The 24,138-nt window shown below is 42.4% G+C and overlaps 1 protein-coding gene across 9 annotated transcripts in view; it reads left to right on the forward strand.

Annotated features, from left to right (window-relative positions):
- Positions 1 to 24,138, forward strand: part of EPB41L4B (erythrocyte membrane protein band 4.1 like 4B) — a 1,031,490-nt gene that overhangs the window by 135,553 nt on the left and 871,799 nt on the right. For 8 of the 9 annotated variants that reach the window (XM_073587745.1, XM_073587749.1, XM_073587750.1 and 5 more), the window contains exons 2-3: positions 4,190 to 4,294; positions 4,506 to 4,550. In XM_073587745.1, the coding sequence (XP_073443846.1) occupies positions 4,190 to 4,294; positions 4,506 to 4,550 (150 nt within the window). The remainder of the gene's footprint in view (positions 1 to 4,189; positions 4,295 to 4,505; positions 4,551 to 24,138) is intronic. The other variant, XM_073587751.1, reaches the window with a different exon arrangement.

Here is a 24,138-nt window from a genome sequence, read left to right on the forward strand (position 1 = left end):
AAAATATTTTTGCCCCAATTTTTTATTTTCCTAAGGGTAACAGGAGAAATTGGACCTCAAAAGTTGTTTTGCAATTTGTCCTGAGTATGCTGATACCCTATATGTGGGGGGAAAACACTGTTTGGGCGCATGGCAGAGCTTGGAAGGGAAGGAGCACCATTTGACTTTTTTAACGCAGAATTGGCTGGAATTGAGATCAGACGCCATGTTGCATTTGGAGAGCACCTGATGTGCCCAAACAGTGGAAACCCCCATTATAACTCCAACCCTAACCCCAACACACCCCTAACCCTAGCCCGAACCCTAACCCTAGCCCTAACCCTAAGTATGGGGGTGATAACGGGGGTTTGATTTACTATTTATGGTGGTTTTTGTGTTTGGCGGCTGTCGCACGCTTAAAGACGCTTTTTATTGTACAAATAGTTTTTGCATCACCACATATTGAGAGCTATAATTTTTCCGTGTTTTGACCCACCGAGTCATGTGAGGTCTTATTCTTTGCGGGACGAGTTGACGTTTTTATTGATACCATTTTCGGGCATGTGACATTTTTTGATGGCTTTTTATTCCGATTTTTGGGACGCAGAATGAACAAAAACCAGCATTTCATGAATTTCTTTTGGCGGGGTGCGTTTACACCGTTCCGTGTGCGGTAAAATTGATAAAGCGGTTTTATTCTTCGGGTCGGTACGGTTACAGCGATACCTCATTTAGGTCGTTTTTTTATGTTTTGTTGGTTTTTTGCAATGAAAACAATTTTATATAAAAATAATTATTTTTGCATCGCTTTATTCTGCGAGCTATAACTTTTTTTTATTTTTTGTCGGATGATGCTGTGTTGTGGCTCGTTTTTTGCGGGAAAAGATGACGTTTTCAGCGGTACCATGTATATTTATATGCGTCTTTTTGATCGTGCGTTATTGCACTTTTTGATCGGTGGTATGATAATAAATTATTTTTTGCTTCGTTTTTTATTTTTATTTTTTAAGGGGGTCGTTAAAGGGGTTAACTAATGGGACAGTTTTATAGGGCGGGTCGCTACGGACGCGGCGATACCAAATATGTGTACTTTTATTGTTGTTTTTTTTTTTTTTTTTTTTTTTTTTCAAAAAATGAATTTATTGGAGAATATTTTTTTTTTTTTTACTAATTTATTTAGCGATTTTTAAAAAAAAAATATTTTTACACTTTTTTTATTTTTTACTTTATTACATAGTCCCAGGTGGAACATCACTGTCCTGTGACAGATCGCTGATCTGTCACATCACAGATCACTGTGACAGATCAGCAATCTGTCACAGGCAGTTCTGCAGACTTCCTCATGCCTGCGCTTTGCAGGCAGTGAGGAAGTCAGCTCCCTACAGGCCCCCGTCGCCATCTTGGATCCGGGGGCCTGCAGGGAAGGAGTCCCCCGTAGCAGCGCTGCACATTGCGCTGCCGTGAGGGGCTCAGGGAAGCACTGACGGAGCCCCCTCCCTGCCGATGCTTCCCTTTAACCCCCGATACACCGTGATCGTGTTTGATCGCGGTGTACAAGGGGTTAATGTGTCAGGGGCGGTCCGTGACCGCCCCTGACACATTGTGCCGGGTGTCAGCTGTGATAATCAGCTGACACCCGGCCGCGATCAGCGGTGCTCACCACGTGGGTGCCGCTGATCGCATTAGACGTACTATCCCGTCCTTGGGAATTAAGTCCCAGGGCAGATGGACGGGATAGTACGTCTAATGGCAGAAGGGGGTTAAAACAGGGATATGAAGCTCAAATGCACAGCGGGACAAAATTAAAAGCTTGGACAAAGTGGCAGGTCAATCCTCCTCCCTTAATCCACCAATTGTAGCTGTTCTCATTCTGACCCAAAGTCAGACATGCCAGATCACCAGTGAGGCCAAATTAGGAGTTTACACCCTTAATTTACAAGCGCTTGGAGAAAAAGAAAACTGCACACAGATTGTGAGCAAGTCACTTTATCTGACGTAATGAAGCAGTGTCTCTCAAAGAAGTGGACAAAGAATGGTGACCCCATCACAGTATTATTCTCCCACTGTAATCCCCCCACAGATCCCCATACAGTATAATGGACACAAAAAGTGCTCCATACAGTATAATGTCCCCACATTGTACTACACTCCAGTGTAATGATGTGAGATTATGGTGCCATACAACTCTGATTGCATGGAATTGTAGCACATTTCTGTGAGTGTTCTCAAAGTATGCCCTCTGTTCTAGAAGAATTTCAAAACCATAGAATATGTATTCTGATGTATAATCTTAATCTGAAGTAAATATACAGTGGAGGAAATAAGTATTTGATCCCTTGCTGATTTTGTAAATTTGCCCACTGACCAGTCTATAATTTAAAGGGTAGGTTAATTTTAACATTGAGAGATAGAATATCAAAAATTAAATCCAGATAATTGCATTGTATGAATTATATAATTTAATTTGCATTTTGCAGTGAGAAATAAGTATTTGATCCCCTACCAACCATTAAGAGTTCTGGCTCCTACAGACCAGTTAAACGCTCCTAATCAACTCGTTACCTGCATTAAAGACAGCTGTCTTACATAATCACATTTATAAAAGATATTATTTTTGATATTCTATCTCTCAATGTTAAAATTAACCTACCCTTAAAATTATAGACTGGTGTTCATGTCTTTGTCAGTGGGCAAACTTACACAATCAGCAAGGGATCAAATACTTTTTCCCCCCACTGTAGCTTGTTAGAAGTATAAAATTGCTCAAAGATTTCAATATTGTGCATCTAATTTTAATGTAATTCTTTCCCCTTGTGCCCTGACCTGATCTGTAAAGTGAAAGTTAATGCTGTGTACTGACCTCATTAGATTGGAATCTTGAGTTTCACCTTCTGCTTATATTTGTTTCCTGCATTCTTGCCTTCCTTGCTTTCTGTGTCTGGAAAAATCTACCTACCGTAATTACTGAAATTATTTTGACTCCTTTTTTTATTTTACACATTTTGTCAATAGATATGTTTGTGCATGCGTGTGTGTGCTAGTGGCATTACTAGGGGTTATCTGCCTGTATAACTGCCATGGTACTGCTTCACTCCCTCTATTCTCCTTTATTATGTGAAGTTTAACAGGGAAGTAAATGACAATTATATTGTGATGAGTGGTCTGGGTTCACATTGTTAATGCTAATGCCCATTGAGGTTGTGCATAGCTATTGGTATGAGCATTCACACACTGGAAACACAGTACCTACACTTTATTGGTTCCTAAACAAACTAAAAAGTCCCTAGCCACACAACTAAAAACACCTAACTCCCTAAAAGGCCAACAAGGGGTTTCTCATACCGCCTGAGGACCTACCTCTTGCCAATAAGGGGTAAGGATAGTGTGAAGTAAGACATGAAAACAAAGGGTGAGAAACTAAAACCCATCCATATAGGGTAGCGAGGAACAGCTAAGGAGAACCCCCAAAAAAGAACACGGCCTCCTAGAAACCCAACAGTGGTAAAAGGAAAAGGTGCTGGGACAGAAAGTGAGCAGACTCACTGCAAGAATATAACTGGAGTTTACCATCAAGTTAAATCCCTTTTCTGAAGGTCTGGAACTCCTGAACACACAACCACCAAGTGGTATAGCCAGTAAGGAAGTGCAGTGAAGGGTGAACATATAAAACCCAAACTAGAATGAGAAAGGGCAAACCCAAATGGGAAAATGAGAAACATTTGAAGAGAGGCAAACCAAGAAGGAAAAACAAAGCATATTGAAACTATCAGCATTTGGACAGGGAAGATTGATCGCTTCCCGTCTGTTGAGCCATTACCCAATCAGCAACAGGTCACCGAATCAAATCCTCACACCTACCTATGACAGCCATAATACAGAAAAGTTTTTTGAAGCCATAATATGACGCCTGCAGACTTCAATAGCAGTCATACTGTATAAGCATATGTCTGATTCCATGCAGGTTTTAGTTTGTCAGGTTCTTTATAAATCCCACAGAGTTGCTTTGTTTGCTGCCTTTTTTAATGAGTTATTCTCCAGTAGAAACATTGATATCTATATAATATATTATATTATAGACGCATATGGTACCATGTGTGGGGTCCTTGTACCTCTATATGAGCTTGCTCTCCCATCTGTTTGTGTATAAAACTTTATAAAGAGTGATTTTGAAAACAAATGATATACTAAAGTGTCTTCTTCTTTATTTCAGAAACAAGCCAAAGGGCAGGATTTATTTGACCAGATTGTATACCATTTGGACTTAGTGGAAACTGATTATTTTGGCCTCCAGTACATGGATGCTGCCCAAGTGCCGGTATGTATCTTCCTTATCACTGCATGCTTCTTTTACAAAAGTAGATCATGTTGGGAAACCACAGGGATTTGTGATAAAAATACAAACTAGAACAGGAGTGTTCAAGAGGCGGCATTTAAAAATTAGGCTTTAATTAATAATCAGTTTTTCAGTCTATTCTTTTTGTTGAATGTCAAAAAGTGATTATATGCAATTTTCCATATATTTCCAGCAAATATTTTTTGGTTGCATCTTGGAAAATACAGTGGTCCCAAGGGTAAATGAAGCTTTATTTTCTTATTTGTTGATACCTAGTTTTTATGTACTGTATATCATATATTGATTTATTGTTCTATAAGCTGAATGTTTGTATCCCATGGTGATGATTGTTGTAGTTAGAGATTAGTTTTCATGATTTAAATGGACGTGAAGCCATTCAAGTAGGTGGTTTTCAGAAGGAAATCTAGTGCATGAGCTGTAAGAAGTAAAGAAAAAAAAAAAGTTAAATACATCGTGTGTAGTCCTGTAACGGCCAATTGGTATACTGTATGTTCCTGTCTGGGACATCCATTGAAAACTGCTAACAAAATGAGCAAAATATCAGGTAACAGTCATTGTAGGATTTAAGTAAAGATACAAATTGCTTTATTATAATATTCATTACAGCATCAAACCAGTTACGAGTTAATACTACCTCTAATATGTACATTGCCTATTTCAAATGTTTGTGTGCGTGCAATAATGTGTGTAACTGTGTGTATATCAACATAAATAACTCATAATAACCTCAAGATACAATTCAGCTGCTGCAGAACCTCAACTGCTGCAGAACCTTATTATAGACACATCAGCTGCTCCAGAACTTCATAATAAACCCTTCAGCTGCTGCAGAACCTCATTGTAGACATCTCCGATTCTTCAGAACCTCATTATACACTCCTCAACTTCTACAGAACCTCACAATACATCTTAGGCCTTCTTCACATGTACTCGTGAATATACGACACGGTCCACTTTTACGATCTGTGTATGTGTGGTCCATATTTGTGATGCATACCGTAATAATAATCAGTCATTTCTTGAATGTGTTTTATGTGCTAAAATGGAATCGGTCACCAGAAAAAACACACTTCATCCGCAAATATGTCGTTAATCTGCAGGTTGAGAGCATTGTTACCCCGCCAAGAACCCGCACATAACCGAATGCTATGGAGAGAGAATTTCCTTTATTCTCCTCGGTAGCATTCCATTTTCAGTCATGGGGGCGGTGCTGGTTGAGTATAGAGAACAGCGCCCCCGCACTGACTGACACTGGCACTCTGCATTAGGGCCAGCTGTCAGTCACAGCCAGGAGCGCGGTTAGTGTTGCAAGATCTGTATACTCTGTGACTGAACCGACGCTGCCCCTGTGACTGAAAAAGGAACGCTACCAGGGAGAATAACATTAATTTTCTCTCCACACACCATTCAGCTAAGTGCGGGCGTCAGGAAGGTTAATGCTATGAACCTGTAGATTAACATATCTTCAGGTTAATAGGGTTTTTTTCTGTTGACAGGTTCCCTTTAAAAATGTAAAAAGATACATAGAAAGCTAGCTAACTAGACAATAGATATCCAGCAGATGCATAACTTCACAACCCTGCAAGACATTGTAAATTTGTACCGTTTTATGCCTGTTATGTGGAGCTTATTGTCCACCTTTGTATTACCAAATCAATAAATATATACTGTATGTATGTGTATGTGTATATATGTATGTATATGTGTATGTATGTGTGTATATATATATATATATATATATATATATATATATATATATATATATGTGTGTTTCCTTAACTCAGGAGAAATTGCTAAAGAAATCTTGGGGCTCTTTTTTTTTTTTTTTTATTATTCCTGAAAATGAAAAAAATTGGGTCTAATTGTGGGGAAAAATATTTTTTTTTTCATAGATCAACGTTGTAAAGTCCTGTGAAGCACTTGGGGTTAAAGGCATTCACCGCACATCTAGAGAATTTACCTGAGGGGTCTAGTTTGTAAAATGGGGCAGATTGTGGGGATTTCCACTCTTTAGGTTTATCAGGGGACCTCCAAACGCAACATGACACCCCCAAAATATTCCATCAAAATCTGTGTTGCAAAGCGTCACTCCATCCTTTCTGAGCCCTGACGTGCACCCAAACAGTAGTTTTCCCCAAAATATGGGGTATTGGCATACTCAGGAGAAAATTGCACAACAAATCGTATGATACATTTTAGCCTGTTACCCTTGTGAAAATAAAAAAAATCTTGTGGAAATTTTTTTTTTTTTATTTTCACGGCTCAACGTTATAAATTTCTGTGCTGCACTTGGTGGTTCAAGGTTCTCACCACTGATCTATAGAAGTTCCTTGAGGGGTCTAGTTTCCAAAATAGTGTCACTTTTGGGGTGATTCCACTGTTTAGGCTCATCAGAGACTCTCCAAAAAGTCAAATGGCGCTCCTTCCCTTCCGAGCCCTGCGCCCAAACAGTAGTTTTCCCCCACATATGTGGTATTGGTGTTCTAAGGAGAATTTGCACAACACATTTTGGGGTCCCTTTTCTCCTGTTATAATAGTAAAATAAAAAAAAAAATATTTTTGTGAAAAAAAATTAAATGTTTATTTTTTCCTTCCACATTCCAAATATCTCATCTGAAGGGTTAAGAAACTTTTTGAAAGTGGTTTTGAGCACCTTGAGGGTTGCAGTTTTTATAATGTTGTAAATTTTGGGTATTTACTGTCATATAGGCCCTTCAAAATCACTTCAATTGCAATGGGGTCCTGAAAAAAAAAAAAAAAAATGGTTTTGTAAATTTTGAAATTTTGTTGTAAAGCTTAGAAATTGCGGGTCACCTTATAACCCTTCCTAATAAATTGTAGACATATGGGAAGTGCTATTAACTATTTTGCATGATTCTCTGGTTTAAAGGCATTAAAATTTAAAGTTTAAAAATTTCAACATGGGGTGTGTGGTTGGACATGGCCGAGTGAATACATGCTTTCTGCTGCGCCTAACCACCATCCACCTAGCAATCAGTTCCAGTACCTCAGCATGGGCAAATCAGGGGCTAAAATAAAGGACCCAGTCCTCCACCCGTTCTTTATCCCCCAGGGCAATATTGAGCCTTTCTTCATCAGGGTACAGATACTGGACCAGGCACCGTCTCCACCATTCCTCCTGGAACAGAGGGAGTTAGGAGTTGCTCGAATACAGGGTGCAGTTTCTGCATCGGAACCCGGGTACGAGTCTCCAGACCACCAGGTAATTGGGAGGAAAGAGGAGGGTCCCTGGCGAGATCACCACGTTAAGCAGAAAGATCTGAGGTGGTCCTGAATATTTTAAACAATGTGGACACTATTCCTTTAAATGCTGTGGACATTTTACCAATTCAACAACCTTATCAACCCTCTGTAACTATGGATACGGTGGGTGGGACATCAGCCTTGTGCAAGCCTGATCTCTGCAACTCCAGAAAACAAAATGAATCTCATACAGAAAGGCCACTGCCCTCAAATACACCAATGGTGATGATGACAGGCCTGCATCCTTAGCAGATCTCTGGGTTCTTCTCCAGACAATCCCAACTAAGTGACATTGCAGCCCTGACTTCTCAAGTGGTAGCAGAATATAAACAGCAGTTTGCACAATTCAGGTTAGATCTCTCATCTCTTAATTCTAGAGTAGATGTAATAACCCAAACTCAGGAGAACAATGTGTCAGCTATACCGGTCTTGCAAGACACTGTGCACAAGCAGTCCCTACACTTATACTCACCAACAATACCTCGATGGTTTAGAAAACAGAAGCAGGATAAATAATCTCTGCATCAGAGGATTACCAGAATCAATCAGTACCAAAGATATCCCATTTGTACTTTTATCTATTTTCAATAACCTCCTCAGATGTCCTCCAGGGACCCCAATAGAAATTGACAGAGCGCACAGAGACCTGCGCTCCCCAAACCCTGATGAATCTTGCCCCAGGGACTTAATTTGTCGTGTTTATTTCTATGCCGTTAAATAATCCGTTATTCAAGCTGCAAGAAGGGAGGCCAATCTTATATACCAAAACAAATCAATCAGAATTATGCTTGATCTCTCATGCCATACCCTGGCACAATGCTCAGTATTTAGACCCTAGCTGGACTTCCGCAGGATAAGGAGATTCCCTTTCTTTGGGGTTTTCCCCTCTCTCTGTCTGCCCAAAGAGGGTCAGTCATTTTTTGCGCTCACCTGAAGATCTACCGACATTTCTATCCACATGGGATTTGTCTAAGGTTGTTATACCTCACTGGCCTACTTTAAGATGTAACTCAGCTGGCCCTGGAGGAAAGGAAGGAACACCTAGTGGTCTTTCCACACATTTTTCCGATTCTTCATTTCGTCCAGGTCTACCTCCTGGAACGGGGAGCTGGTGGCCATCCTCCTTCCGGGTGTCAGGATTCAAGAAATGCAACTTGACTTTGAATTGTCCACAGTAAAATAACATACAAGACCCTCTCTTTTCATTTCCAAGGAACCTTTGGACTCTGAAGGTTTTAATTGGACATGTAGTGCCAATGCCATGTTTATAACCGTTGGGTTTAAATCACCGATTGCTATTATCACTTTTTTGTAGCAACTGACTTAAGGAGTAGCTATATATGATAGTTAGCTTCTGTAACCCCCCCCCTTATAGGGTGGGAGCCTCTGACATGCCAATGCGGGCTCGTACACTCCCCATTTGGACTGTTTCCTATATAGTCTTTTTTTGCCGAGGATTTTCCTCTGTTCATGTTTATTTCTTTGGTTAAGATATTTTTCTTCCCTAACCTTTCCCACACTTTATCTCTTCGACCATGAGGACCAGGCAGCTCGACCATCTTACCCGATATCTATAGATGAAGAATTTCATTGGTTATCAATGGCGGACCTAAATATCGCTTCTATGAATGTGAAAGGATTTAACATGCCCGAAAAGTATGCGCAAATCCTTCACCATTTTCACAAGTAAAAGGTATACAGTATATTGTATGTTTCCAGGAGACAAACTTTAAGACGAGCCATGCTCCTACAATTAGACACAAGTATTACACATTTTGGCATTTTGCTCATAACCCTGAATTTCGCTCAAAAGGAGTTTATATAGCGATTCACAAATCGTTAACGCATCAGGTCATCAACTGTGGGGTAGATAAGGAAGCAAGGTATATTATCTTAGTGTTAGTAATCAGTGGCCAGTTATTTACAATAAATGTATATACCCCTAATTAGGATCAAGCCAATTTCATTGATAAGATAGTAGGCAATGCCCTTCCCTTAATCCAGGGTGCCGTAATATTTTGGGGGGATCTAAATGTTACTCTTGACCCGATGTTAGATAATTCTAAAGGTAGATCGCATCTCTATTATGTGGTTATCAAGTATATCAGGAGAGCCTTTTTACAAATGCAGCTTTATGACATCTGGAGGCTACAGCATCCATCAGATAGGGATTATAGTTTTTACTCCCATCCGCATGATTCTTATAGTAGGTTAGACTATGTCATCCTCCAACAAAATGCCTTACCTTGGCTTTCAGATTCTAGTATTGGTAACATACTTTGGTCAGATCATGTCCCTGTATCTTGCTCGCTTAAAGTGCCATCCCTTACCAAAACATCAGGGTCTTGGCGTCTCAAGAAGTCATTATTAGATACATTATGTGCCTTGGTCGTACAAGCCTCCATATCTAACTTTATTGTTGATCACGGAAATGATGATACCGCCCCCACAATTAAATGGGAAGCCCTCAAGTGTGTACTTAGAGGGGTATTTATCAAACATGGGTCCCGAATAAAAAAGGCAGAGGTCAGGCAATCAAACTAGCCTTACAGAGTCACTAATCTGGAGTTAATTCATAAAAAGGCGCTCTCCACTGCAACCCTCAGAGATCTTCTCAAAGCAAGATTAGAAGCTAAAAAATTACTTGATTCTTCATGTAAACGTTTATTTCTCCCTCACCCATGACAGCACCACGGAGAGAGGGGGTCCGCCCATCAAGGACAGGAACCTACAGACAAAAGAGCGGCACCTCTCCTCCGCCCCCAGTTGGGTTCCTGTCCTTGACGGGTGAACCACGGCAGCAGGAGCGCAGCGCTTACCGGAAGGTGAAGATCCGGGACCGTCCCGTCCGCGGTCAGACAGCGTGGAGGCCCCTGTCGCGGCGGGGTCGTTTGCCGAAGCCGCCACCGCTGCAGCTGAGGGGCTGTCCAGGGTGAGCAGGCGGGGAGGACCGGGCCGCCGCTCCGGGAGGAGTAGGGGCCGGGGGACGCCGGTATAGGGGCAGCGCCGGGTACAGAGGTGTACCAAGATGGCGCTGCCCCAGAAGTAGAAGGAGGAACTTCCGGGTCCCCGCGGTCGGCACATGCGCAGTGCGCACTTCCCGGGGGAGGCAGCGGTGCAGGCCGGGAAGACAGGTGACGCCAGGGCGGCTTATTCAAATTTGGAACGCTGAAGCAGCCTCAGGGCTGGAAGCGTTCAGGCGCGATGGAGAGCGACCAGCATGAGGAGCTACAGCAGCCTAAGCAGCAGCAGCAGCAACATAGGCAGCATCACCAGCACCGCCAAAAGGATAAAGACGGACGGGGGAGCCGGTCCAGTAGCCACTCCACGCAGCATTCAACTGCAAGGAGCAAGTCACCTGCCGTGGATCGCCCAGTGGGGGATTTGGATCCACTTCCAGAACCGGTACCTGCAACCGCGCATGGGGGGTAAGTGGATCTTTGTGAATGTTCCCCATTGTAATAGACTTCTTTCCCTTATCAGGGAAAGAAGAAAGAAAAAACCAAGAACAGGGAATGCCCCACCTGTAGGAAACCATTACCAACGCCCTGGGAGAAAAAATTGTGTGACTCCTGTATTCAGGAGGTCCTCGGCGATGAAACCCCGGATCATGCCGCAGACCTAAGGGCGGTAATCCGCGCAGAAATTCAGAGTGCCCTTTCATCCAAAAAACGGGAAAGGAAAGGAAGGAAGGGGGACGTGGTAATAGAGTCCCAATCAGAGAGCTTATCGTCAGGGGAAGTCACCTCCCATACTGTGAATGCCGACTCGTCATCCTCCGAAGAGGAGACGGAAGGTCGTCATTGTTTCCCCCTGGACGAAGTGGATGCCTTAGTAAAGGCGGTAAGATCCACTATGGGGGTGGAAGACCCCCGGACTGATAGATCAGTCCAGGACATTATGTTCGGAGGACTGGGTCAAAAGAAACGGAGGGTATTTCCGTTAAATAAGAACGTCCAAGGCCTCATAGATAAAGAATGGGAAAAACCGGATAGGAAAAACTCTACGGTTCCTTCCATCAAAAGAAAGTACCCATTTGATGAGGAGGCATCCACATCGTGGGATAAGGCCCCCAAACTAGACGTGGCGGTAGCCAAAGCTTCAAGAAGGTTTGCACTCCCCTTTGAAGATATGGGTACCCTGAAAGACCCGTTAGATAAAAAAGCGGATACCCTACTTAAGGGCACCTGGGAATCAGCAGGGGGAAACATCAGGCCGGCGGTAGCGGCAACCTGTACCTCCAGAGCTCTTATGGTATGGATAGACCAATTGGAGAGACAGATAAGGGAAGGGGTTCACAGAGATAAAATCCTGGAATCCATGCCAATGATAAGAGGGGCGGCAGCCTTCCTGGTCGACTCTTCGGCTGATTCGATAAGATTGTCATCTAAAACGGCAGCCTTGTCGAATGCAGCTAGAAGAGCTTTATGGTTAAAATGTTGGCCTGGGGATCTTCAGACAAAAATGAAGTTATGCGCCATTCCCTGTGAAGGAAAATTCCTCTTCGGGGAAACCTTGGATGACATCCTCGAAAAGGCAGGCGACAAAAAGAAAGGCTTCCCAAACCTAGGACCAGTGAGCGCCACAGGCTTTAAACGGTCCTTTCGGAACAAAAAGTTCTTTCAGAGGAGACCCCCGAGAGACCAAAAATGGGAAGACAGAAGAAGGGACAGGGGGTTCATCTTCGGTAACTCGTCCCGAGATAAAAAACCCGCCAAGTGACTGTGGGCCCAGGGTGGGAGGGAGACTAAGTTTTTTCCTCCCAGCCTGGGAGAAAATATCCAACAATCCCTGGCTGATAAATCTTGTAAGATCAGGATTAAGGATAAACTTTTATTCTCTCCCGCAGCAAAAATATATAATTACCCCGATAAGGTCGTCAAAAAACGAACAGGACGCCCTCGAAAAGGAGGTCCTGAGTATGTTGGACAAAACAGTCCTACAGGAGGTTCCCCCACAGGAGAGAGGCATGGGGTTCTACTCTCCTCTCTTCCTAGTAACCAAACCAGACGGCACCTTCCGCACCATCATAAATTTAAAAAGACTGAATTGCTATATCAAGAACGAAAAATTCAAGATAGAATCGATCAAATCGACCATCAAAATTCTCTTTCCGCAATGCTTTATGGTGGTCTTAGACCTCAGCGATGCCTACTACCATGTCCCCATTCACAAAGAATCCAGGCAATACCTCAGGCTAGCAGTCTCGATAGCAGGAGAAATAAGAGAATTCCAATACAAGGCCCTGCCATTTGGGATCTCAGTGGCTCCACGGGTCTTTACGAAATTGGTGGCAGAGATGATGGCTCACATAAGAGAACAGGATGTTCTGATAGTGCCTTATTTAGACGACTTTTTAATAGCGAGCAACTCAGGCCAGAAATGCACAGAACAGAGGGACAGAGTGATGAGCACTCTAAAAAACCTCGGGTGGCTTCTGAACCTGAAAAAGTCAAGGCTGGAACCAAGGAGAGTCCAGGAGTTCCTAGGCCTGACACTGGATTCAAACATCCAAGTGTGTTACTTGCCAGATCACAAAAGGGACAGAATTATTCATATGGTACAAAAAGCGAGGCAAAACCCTTCTATGACACTAAGACGAGCAATGTCCCTGTTAGGGTCCCTCTCTGCATGCTTGCCGGCGGTCCAGTGGGCACAAATACACATGAGGGATCTGCAGTGGGATATCCTGACCAACCAGCGGGCCTTAGGAGACCACTTGGAACATCATATTACGCTAGTTTCAAAAACTATTCATTCCCTAGCCTGGTGGGAGGACAAAAACAACTTGTTCAAAGGGATCCCCTGGGAGGCCAAGATCACACATGTAATTACCACCGACGCCAGTCCTGTGGGATGGGGAGCACACATGGGCATCAGTGTGGCTCAAGGGGGATGGAGAAGTCAAGAACTAAAAGCCTCCTCGAATCAAAAAGAACTGCTAGCAGTAAATTATGACTTGAGTCACTTTTTGCCAGCATTAAAGGGCCATCATGTCCGGATATTCTCGGACAACCGAGTAACAGTGGCCTATATAAACCACCAGGGGGGAACCAGGTCCAGAACGCTAATGGAGGCATCCTCCGAGATATTCAGGTTAGCCGAGGAAAACTTACTGTCCCTATCGGCGCTACACATACGGGGAGTAGAGAACCAGACAGCAGACTTTCTGAGCCGTACCCAACTACATCAAGGGGAGTGGGCTCTAAATCAGTCCGTTTTTCAGAAGATTGTGGAAATGTGGGGAACCCCAGACATAGACTTATTTGCAGACCACAAAAACAAAAAAGTGGAAGCATTCTGTTCTCTAAATCCCAAGGGGAATCCTCAGACCCTGGACGCATTTATGCTCCCATGGACACGGGGACTACTGTATGCCTTCCCACAGACCATTCTCCTCCCGGCGGTGATAAGGAAAGTCAGGGAAGAGGGGGCTCGGGTTATACTTATAGCCCCTTTCTGGCCAAAAAGAACATGGTTTTCATGGCTCAGAATAATGTCAGTAACCGACCCCTGGGTTCTACCAGATCTCCCCGACCTTCTATCGCAGGGTCCTGTGCTACACCCCCAAGCAGTGAACCTCCAATTTAACAGCATGGAATTTGAAAGGTCACTGCTGAGGGGGAAAGGATTTTCAGAAAATCTAATTTCCACGTTACAAAAAAGTAGAAAACCAATTACAATCAAAGCCTATGGTAGAACCTGGAGGAAATTCCTATCCAGTTCGGGGGCAAAGGTTCAGGATGGAATACAAATGGATAAAATCCTGGAATTCCTCCAAAGGGGGTTAGAAAAGGGACTAGCGACTAACACACTGAGGGTACAGGTAGCGGCCCTAGGTGCCCTCTATAATCAGGAGGTGGCGAGCGACCCTTGGGTATCACGGATTATGAGGGCCGCAGCCAGGTCTAGACCAATAGCTACCCAGAAAGTACCATCATGGGATCTGAACTTAGTGTTGTCAGCCCTAACAGGACCCCCATTCGAGCCTATCCAGTCAGCTCCACTAAAGACCCTATCATTAAAAACGATACTGCTAGTGGCCCTAACATCGGCTCGCAGAGTGAGTGACATTCAAGCCTTATCGGCATTACCCCCATTCATTAAAATTATGGAGGATAGAATTATATTGAAACCTGACCCTGCATATTTGCCCAAGGTAGCAACACATTTCCATAGATCACAGGAGGTAGTCCTTCCTTCCTTCTGCCCAAACCCTACGAATAGAGGAGAGGAGAAATTTCACACATTAGATGTGAAGAGGTGCTTAGTGCACTACCTAGAGGCCACCAAGGGATGTAGGAAGGAAGGATCTCTCTTTGTGTGTTTCCAGGGACCTCGTAAGGGGCTCGGGGCGTCCAAAAGTACCCTGGCAAGATGGATAAGGGATGCGATTGCCCTGGCATACTCATGCAGCGGGAATACCATCCCGGAGGGTCTAAAAGCCCACTCTACGAGAGCAATGGCGACCTCATGGGCAGAAAGATCAGAGGTATCAATAGAACAGATCTGTAAGGCGGCCACCTGGTCAACACCTTCTACCTTTTTCAAACACTATCGCCTAGATCTAGCCTCTGCGTCTGACCTGACCTTCGGGAGAAGGGTCCTTCAGGCGGTGGTCCCTCCCTAAGCTACCAATCTCTTAAATTCTCTCCGTGGTGCTGTCATGGGTGAGGGAGAATAGCTTAGTTACTCACCGATAACGGTGTTTCTCGGAACCCATGACAGCACCCGCTTAATTCCCCCCCTTTTTTCACGTGTGCGGTGAGCACGATTTAATGTGTGTAGAGTGTGTTCTTAGACATGAGGCTTCTCTATAAGTATACAAATTATAATGTTATGTATAAACTTTTGTTGTTAACTAACCGGGAGACCCTCTGATGCTCTGTAACCAACTGGGGGCGGAGGAGAGGTGCCGCTCTTTTGTCTGTAGGTTCCTGTCCTTGATGGGCGGACCCCCTCTCTCCGTGGTGCTGTCATGGGTTCCGAGAAACACCGTTATCGGTGAGTAACTAAGCTATTCAGTTAGATCAGAGTAGGTTCTATGAGTTTGGTAACAAACCAGGAAGAATGTTAGCTAAATCCCTTAATGCTTAAAAGACCCAAACAAATCTTCCCTGTATTAAGAATACTCAAGATAAATTGGTTCATACCACTCTTGAAATTGCAGCTGTCTTCCATTCAATATTTCTCAAAACTATATAACTTGCCTACATCTGCGGTAAATTATATTAATACATCAGCCCTTTCCAAAAAATTGGAGGATGTAATGGTAAAATTCCTGGAAAATCCTTTTTCACATCAAGAACTAGAAGCCTCTGTTCGAGATCTCACTAGCAATAAAAGTCCAGGGCCTGATGGTTTCACAGCAGAATTCTATAATTTTTTTTTGAACAATTGTCTCTGTTAATATTAACAATCCTTTAATTCCATATCGGAGTCTACTTTCTTTTCTCCCTATTCCACAATGGCACATGTTGCAGTCATCCTCAAACCAGGGAAAGACCCCAGCTGATGTAGCTATAGGCCTATATCTTAAATGCAGATTTAAAATTATATGCCAAGCTTTTGGCCAATAGTCTTAAATCCCACATCCCTCACTTAACACACGCAGACCAGGTGGGTTTTGTTCCAGGAAGAGAGGCATGAGATAACACTTTGAAAACAATAGATATTATTAATCATGCACACGCTATAAAAAAAAACCCTTTATTGATCCTATCGCTTGATGCCGAAAAGGATTTTGATAGGATCTCATGGTCTTCTCTCTCTCTCAAACCCTGAGCCATGTTGCTTTAGGTCCTGTATTTACTTAAAAAAATCTTAGCCTTCTACCTTTCCCCCTCAGCCCAGCTAAAAACTAACGGCTCCCTTTCGGCTCCCTTTACTATAAAGAATGGTACTCGACAAGGTTGCGCCCTCTCCCCAATGTTGTATATCCTGGATAATGGAGCATCTTATGAAGGCCATACATGCTAATCCTGAAATACGGGGAATCAAAATAGCGGGTTCTGAGTATGTGTTCTGCATTTGCCGATGACCTGCTAATTTATTTAACTAATCCACATTCCTCGCTTTCTTTCCTGATGTCTGAGCTGGCACGTTTTAGCAGTTGGTCCAATTTTATGATCAATCTCGAAAAATCTGAAGCCATAAATATTTCCCTACCCTTGCAAATGGTGAATGTTCTGAAATCTAATTTTCCATTTAAATGGCCCTAGAATAATCATATTAACTACTTAGTCACCATTATTTTGGCAAAGTTATCAGAATTGTTTGACTTGAACTTTGGTTGCTTTTTGTCCAGATTGGAAGGGGATCTTAATTCCTGGAACCGTGGAGAGTTCTCCTGGTTTGGCCGGGTTAACATCTTCAAAATGACTGTATTGCCTAGACTTTTGTATTTACTACAAACTATCCCGATGTATATCCCATCCGCCTTCTGGATGAGGGTACAACGTAAATTAAGTCAATTTGTTTGGTCAGCGGGACTCCCAAGAATTCGTAGTACTGTTTTGGTGCTTCCAAAGGATTTGGGGGTATAGGTTTGCCGGACTGCCGAAAATGCTATCTGACGTTCGCCCATGCAAGAATCTTAGATATTCTGCACTGTAGAGAATCTAAACTGTGGGTACATATTGCCTGTGAGTCTTGTCATACATTAGTTTCCACTCTACCATGGACTTGGCCTATTTTGGCCCGAAATAACATCCCTATTCCATTTAGTCTCAGGCAAACGCTCAAAACTGTCGACATTCCCAGTATAAAGGGAATTCTAATTGACCCATTAGAACCATTATCCCCAATAACAGATAACCCAAAATTCCCATCTGGTGTCTCCAAGAATTTTTCTGGGTAGCTCCAAGAAAAACCCCTTGCATCTTTATCATGTGGCCACTGAGGGTGTATTGCTTCCCCTCTCAGCTTTTCTAGGTGATCGTCCACAGAAAGTGAGATATTCTTTTGAATATATTCAACTAGGGCATGTTTTCTCTACATTCATTTAGAAGGGGTGCGCCCCCTTTCTTCGATTGAATCTCTATTTATGGCTCCCACTAATTCTGCGCATACAATATCCGCTATCTATAAGCTTCTATTAGATGGTGATCCGGATATGCTTACCCCTTTTTGTAAGGCGTGAGAAAGGGAGCTACATCAAACCTTTACAAGAGGACAAGGGTATAAATGTTTCCATCTCTCTCATAAATCTAATATAGCCACTAAAGCTCAGGAAATTAGTTATAAAATAGTGTCTAGATGGTATTGTGTTCCTTTGGTCTTGCATAAATGGTTCCCGGTAGTATCCAACTTGTGCTGGCGATGTGGGGCCCATGTGGGTTTGATGTTACATATATGGTGGGTGTGCCTGGCCTCGGCGGCCTTCTGGGTAGGTGTTCTTAAAGTTATTAAAGAAATGACCATGTCAATCCCTAAAAGCCGGGAAGCAATTCTAGTATTTGTTTTCCATATATTACATCCAGTGTTGGTGTGTTTCCTTCTATTTGTTTTCCATGCCTAAGAATGATAATAAGAAATCGTTATTGAGGCACCTTCTTTAGGCTGCTAAGGTGGTAATTCCACAACACTGGAAGCCCTTAGACCAGCATTCGCTAGAGGAATTGTTTGGGGAGGTGGCTAGTGATCACCGGAACTTAACCCTGATAGCCCATACACAAGAGGCAGCTAACAAAGGGGCGGCAAAATGGTTTCATTGGGAATTCTCCTTATGCTCATCGATGTTCCAAAATATGCAAAGATAATTGCTATATTATCCTTTTACAATATTTGATATGCCGGTATCATAGTTAATACTCCGTTTGCCTTAGGCCTGTTTCACACTTTCGTTTTTGCGTCCGCCAAACGGATCCGTTTCCGTTTTTTTGACGGAAACTGATGCAGACGGATCCGTTTTTAAAAAAACGGATCCGTTTTTTTGACGGATCCGCGGTGACCACTAATGTAAGTCTATGGGACAAAAAAAACGGATCCTGCAAAAAAATGGCGGATCCGTTTTTTTACGGAAACCAACGGATTTTGACGGATTTGAAAAAACGGAAGTGTGAAACAGGCCTTAGTGATTGGTCGTCATGGTCCATATAAACATTTCTTCTCTTTTCTCTAATCCTTCTTGTTATTTAGTTTAACAGGTTGTCAGTTGTCTTTTACAGACTACTGTTGATACTGTGTGGAGTTGGTTGTTTTCATGCTACTAAACAATGCTCTATTTCGGTAGTTACTATGTCATATGGTGTGTTTGTTTGAACCTGTTGATATGTTTGTTTCAATAAAAATTTTGAATAAAAAAAAATTCAACATTTTCGCAATATTTTCCAAATTTTCAATATTTTTACAACAAAATTCAAGTCGTATCGAACAAATTTTACCACTATCATCAAGTACACTATTTCACAAAAAAACTGGGAGCATTAGAGTTATTACCTCATAAATTGACACTGGTCATAATTGAAAAAACTGGCCACTTCAGGAAGGTGAAAACATGCTTCGGTGAGGAGTTGGTCAAAAATGGCGAAGTTTCGGCTCCAAGTGTTAGCCTTTCTCAAGTTTAACTTGTAGTTGGCTACATAGATGGCTACATAGATAAATGGATGGATAGATAATAGCTGGATGGATAGATAGATAATAGATGGATAGAGTGATGGGTTATAGAGATATATAGGTAAGAGAAAATAGGTTAACACAGGAGGCTGGGGCTGCACTCACTCCCAGCAGTGTCATTGCCTCTCCTAGCACAGGACGTCATCAGGAAGTAGCACTGCAGTTGTTCATTAGTTGCTTGATTCACTACTCCCTCTGAAGATGTCCTGGGTGATGAATGCTGTGGGAGAGGTGAGTGCCGCGCAAGCATTCTGCTTCTATTGCCACCGCCGTAGCTTCTGTGAAAGAAAAGGTTATCAGAGGGCAGAGATGGGAGCATTCAGTGACACCAGCACCCCCCTTATGACTATTCCTTTGAGGGAGGTGCTAGAAGCTGTGGGGCAGCGCTTGTAATGTTCTCTGCTTCTATCACCGGCCTTTGATGCTTTGCTTGAAGGCTTTGCTAGAAGCTTTGGGGTGGTGCTGAAGTCACTTGCTGCTTCTATCACTGCCCCCTTACTACGTTTTCTTTCACAGAAGCTACGGCGGTGGAGAAAGAAGCAAAGTGCTGGCCCTGCACACACATCTGCCACAGCGTCCATCACCCAGTATCCAGGGCTACTTCAGAATGGTCAGTGATCCAAGAAATTATAGTGGGTAGTGGGTATTTGCAGCGCTGCCCCATGATGATGTCTTTTTCCTGGTGATGTGATGGACTTTGCGCGGAAGTGAGTGCAGCCCTAGCCTCCTGGAATGTCAAGTTTGAGACCCCTATCAAATGAAACATCACAGGATGTACAGTAAAAATGCACACTATTAGATCAGGTAGTTCGGGAGAATATCAATATCTTTCCTAAAATACATCCTGTTATTATGTTTCTGATCACGATATGTGCTGACATGTGTTTCGGATCTGCAACACAAACATGCCGAATATGGAGTTCTACATACCACTATGAAAGCAGCCTTCTCCATGTTACAGCATATATTCATATATTCCAGTTTATTCTCCTGGAGGTGGTGAATTTCTTGATTCTCAGATTAAAATTTGATCAGTGAAAAAAAAAAAAAATCTCAGAAATAAGCATGGTTTGCTACCAAGTCAACTTTATTCTACATGTTTAGATGGAGATAAAAATTCGGTCTTTGTCAGAGTTCTATTTTCAACTTAATAATTAACCCCTTCATGACCCAGCCTATTTTGACCTTAATTACCAGGCCATTTTTTGCAATTCTGACCAGTGTCCCTTTATGAGGTAACTCAGGAACTCTTCAACGCATCCTAGCAATTCCAAGATTATTTTTTTTGTAACATATTGGGCTTCATTTTAGTGGTAAATTTAGGTCGATAATTTTTGCGGTTATTTGCGAAAAAAACCAGAAATTTGGCGAAAATTTTGAAAACTTTGCAATTTTAAAATTTAGAATTTTTATTCTGTTAAACCAGAGAGTTATGTGACACACAATAGTTAATAAATAACATTTACCACATGTCTACTTTACATCAGCACAATTTTGGAAACAAAATTTTTTTTGTTAAGAAGTTATAAAGGTTAAAAGTTGACCAGCGATTTCTCATTTTTACAACAAAATTTACAAAACCATTTTTTTTAGGGACCACCTCACATTTGAAGTCACTTTGAGGGGTCTGTATGGCAGAAAATACCCAAAAGTGACACCATTTTTAAAACTGCACCCCTCAAGCTACTCAAAACTACATTGAAGAAGATTATTAACCCTTCAGGTGCTTCACAGGAACTAAAGCAACGTGGAAGGAAAAAATTGACATTTTAATTTTTCCAACAAAAATTTTAGCATCAATTTTTTCATTTTTGCATGGGCAACAGGATAAAATGGATCCTAAAATTTGTTGGGCAATTTCTCCTGAGTACACCAATACCTCATATGTGGTCATAAACCACTGTTTGGGCGCATGGCAGGGCTCAGAAGGAAAGGAGCGCCATTTGACTTTTTGAATGGAAAATATGCTGTAATATTTAGCGGTTGCCTTGTCGCGTTTGGAGAGCCCCTGTGCGCCTAAATATTGGATCTCCCCCACAAGTGACCCCATTTTGGAAACTAGACCCCCGAAGGAACTTATCTAGATGTGTGGTGAGCACTTTCAACCCCCAGATGCTTCACAGAAGTTTGTAACGCAGAGCAGTGAAAATAAAAAAATTTATTGCTCAAAAAATGATTTTTTAGCCCGCTATTTTTTAATTTCACTAGGGTAACAGGATAAATTAGACCGAAAAAGTTGTTGTCCAGTTTGTCCTGAGTATGCTGGTTTCCCATACGTGGAGGGACCACTGTTTGGGCACACGTCGGGGCTCGGAAGGAAAGTAGTGACGTTTTGAAATGCCGACTTGATGGAATGGTCTGCAGGCGTCATGTTACGTTTGCAGAGCCCCTGACGTACCTAAACAGTGGATACCACCCACAAGTGACCCCATTTTGGAAACTAGACCACTTTGAACCCCCAAGTGCTTCACAGAAGTTTATAACGCAGAGCCGTGAAAATAAAAAATTTTTTTCCACAAAAATAATTTTTTTAGCCCCCAATTTTTTATTTTCCCTTGGATAACAGGAGAAATTAGACTCCCAAAGATCTTGTGCAATTTTTCCTGAGTATGCTGATACCCCATATGTGGGGGTAAACCACTGTTTGGGCACACGTCGGGGCTCGAAATGGAGGGAGCAATGTTTGACTTTTTGAATGCATAATTGGCTGGAATAAATGGTGGCGCCATGTCACGTTTGGAGACCCGGTGATGTGCCTAAACAGTGGAAACCCCTCAATTCTATCTCCAACCCTAACCCCAACACACCCCTAATCTGAACCCTAATTACAACGCTAATTCTAACCCAACCCCTATTTCTAACACTAACCCTATTTCTAACACTAACCCTAATTCTAACCCTAACCGAAAAATAAAAATATTTTCTTTATTTTATTGTTTGTCCCTATATATGGGGGTGATAAGGGGGCGGTGATTTACTTTTTTTTTTTTTTTTTTATTTTGATCACTGTGAGAGTTTATCCAAGACATGGGTGTATGGTCTTGGAACATTCAGGTTGGAGAGGGCTGCTAAAGAGTTCTTCAATACTTTGACTAATACTAACTCTCTTATTAGGTGGCAGAGGTGCATCCCAATCCGATGTTTCCTTAGTTAAATCTCTTAGTATGGCTTTGCTTTGTATAGTAACAGGAGCTGCAAAACCCAAGGGATCGTACAGGCTGTTGATGGTAGTTAGGACACCTCTGCGTGTGAAAGGCTTTTCTTCCTTTCTGACCTGAAAGGTAAAGGTGTGTGACTGTAGATTCCAGAGAAGCCCGAGGCTGCGTAGCATTGGTGTGGGGTCTGACCCCAGGTCCAGGTCTCTGAGACCGTTACACAAGTCTTGTGAAATGAATGCTTCCATGAGTTCTTGGCTGTTTGAGGCTATTTTATGAAGCCTGAAGTTAGCGCAAGCAAGCATCTCTTGAGCTCTCCTGAGAAGACTGGTGGCAGTCTCATTTGAAGGCATGGCCTTCAGACAGTCATCAACATAAGTCTTTTTCTATGAATTGTCTGACAGCTGATCCGTATTCTTTTTCTCCTTCTTGATCTGACCTTTTGAGTCCATAAATGGCAACTGCAGGAGAAGGACTATTGCCAAAGATGTGCACTCTCGCGATACTCTGTGACCTCTTTAGTAGGATCGCTGTCTCTGTACCAGAAGAATCTTAGGGAGTTCCTGTGTCTCTCACAAGGAAACAATGGAACATTTGCTGGATGCCAGTGATGAAGGCAATGGAGTCCTTACGGAAGCGCATAAGTACTAGCAGTTTGTTATTGAGGTCTGGTCCTGTCAGTAGAACATCATTCAGGGAGATATCATTAAACTTGGCACTGGAGTCAAACACCACTCTAATCTGGCCCAGTTTCTTAGGGTGGTATACTCCAAACATGGGTAGGAACCAGCATTCTTCAGAATCTTTGAGAGTGGGAGCTAGTTCTGCATGGCAGTTCTCAAAAATCTTTGACATGAAGGAGAAAAAGTGAACTTTCATCTCTGGTTTCTTTTGCAGATTGTTTGAGAGGAGAAATGTTTTAATGCTTGATTTCTGTTTGGTAGACGTGGTCTGTGGGTTCTGAAGAGGAGAGGTGCGACCCAGCTGTTGGTCTCATCTTTTACGAGTCCCTTGTCCATTACCTCTAAGAACAACGTGTCCTCTACCGACATTGCTACTAGGTTGTCTTGCTTAGTTCTCTGGAAGACTGTGCACCCCAACTGATCCTCATGGCTTCCTGACACTACACTTCTGTCATGAGTAAAATCTATTAAATGATTGGGTAGTTGGATGCTGTGTTGTAGTTCCTTGACATGGAACTCGTTGTTGCAAGGTTGAAACAGAGACGGGTGTCCTTTCTCCAATGTATTTGTTAGCATACTCATCACAGAAGATGGGGCGTGCATATGTCCCAAGCATACATTTCCTATTATGACCCATCCTAGGTCTAGCCTTTAGTCCTTTGATGTTGAATAGGTCAAAGAATGTTGATCTAGCCAGGGATCGATTACTTTGATCATCCAAGATAGCATACAGTCTGACAGCTTTGTCTCTATGACCCTTTGGGTACACTCTGACGAGGAATACCAGCAATTAAGGAAATCATAAAACATAACTTTTAATATAATCAAATAAAAGCTACCACAAGATCTAGTGAAGATAAAACCTCTAGATCTATATGTCACAGACTATATCAGAAAGTGTTCGTATAAATCCCAAAACGGTCTACAAAACGTATATACATGTGACTATTCCCAGTCATAAAGTTTGACAAGACTGGACAAAATACCAATGGTCCAAATCAAAAAAGACCTTTAGACCAAAAACTGCCAGTGAACAGTTTCCTTCTTAGAGGATATGCATTTAAACAATTTTCTATGAAGAAAGGAA

This window comes from Dendrobates tinctorius, unplaced genomic scaffold, assembly GCF_039654945.1.
Source record: "Dendrobates tinctorius isolate UK_male_01 unplaced genomic scaffold, ASM3965494v1 ptg000102l, whole genome shotgun sequence".
In the NCBI taxonomy this organism is placed as follows: Eukaryota; Metazoa; Chordata; class Amphibia; order Anura; family Dendrobatidae; genus Dendrobates; species Dendrobates tinctorius.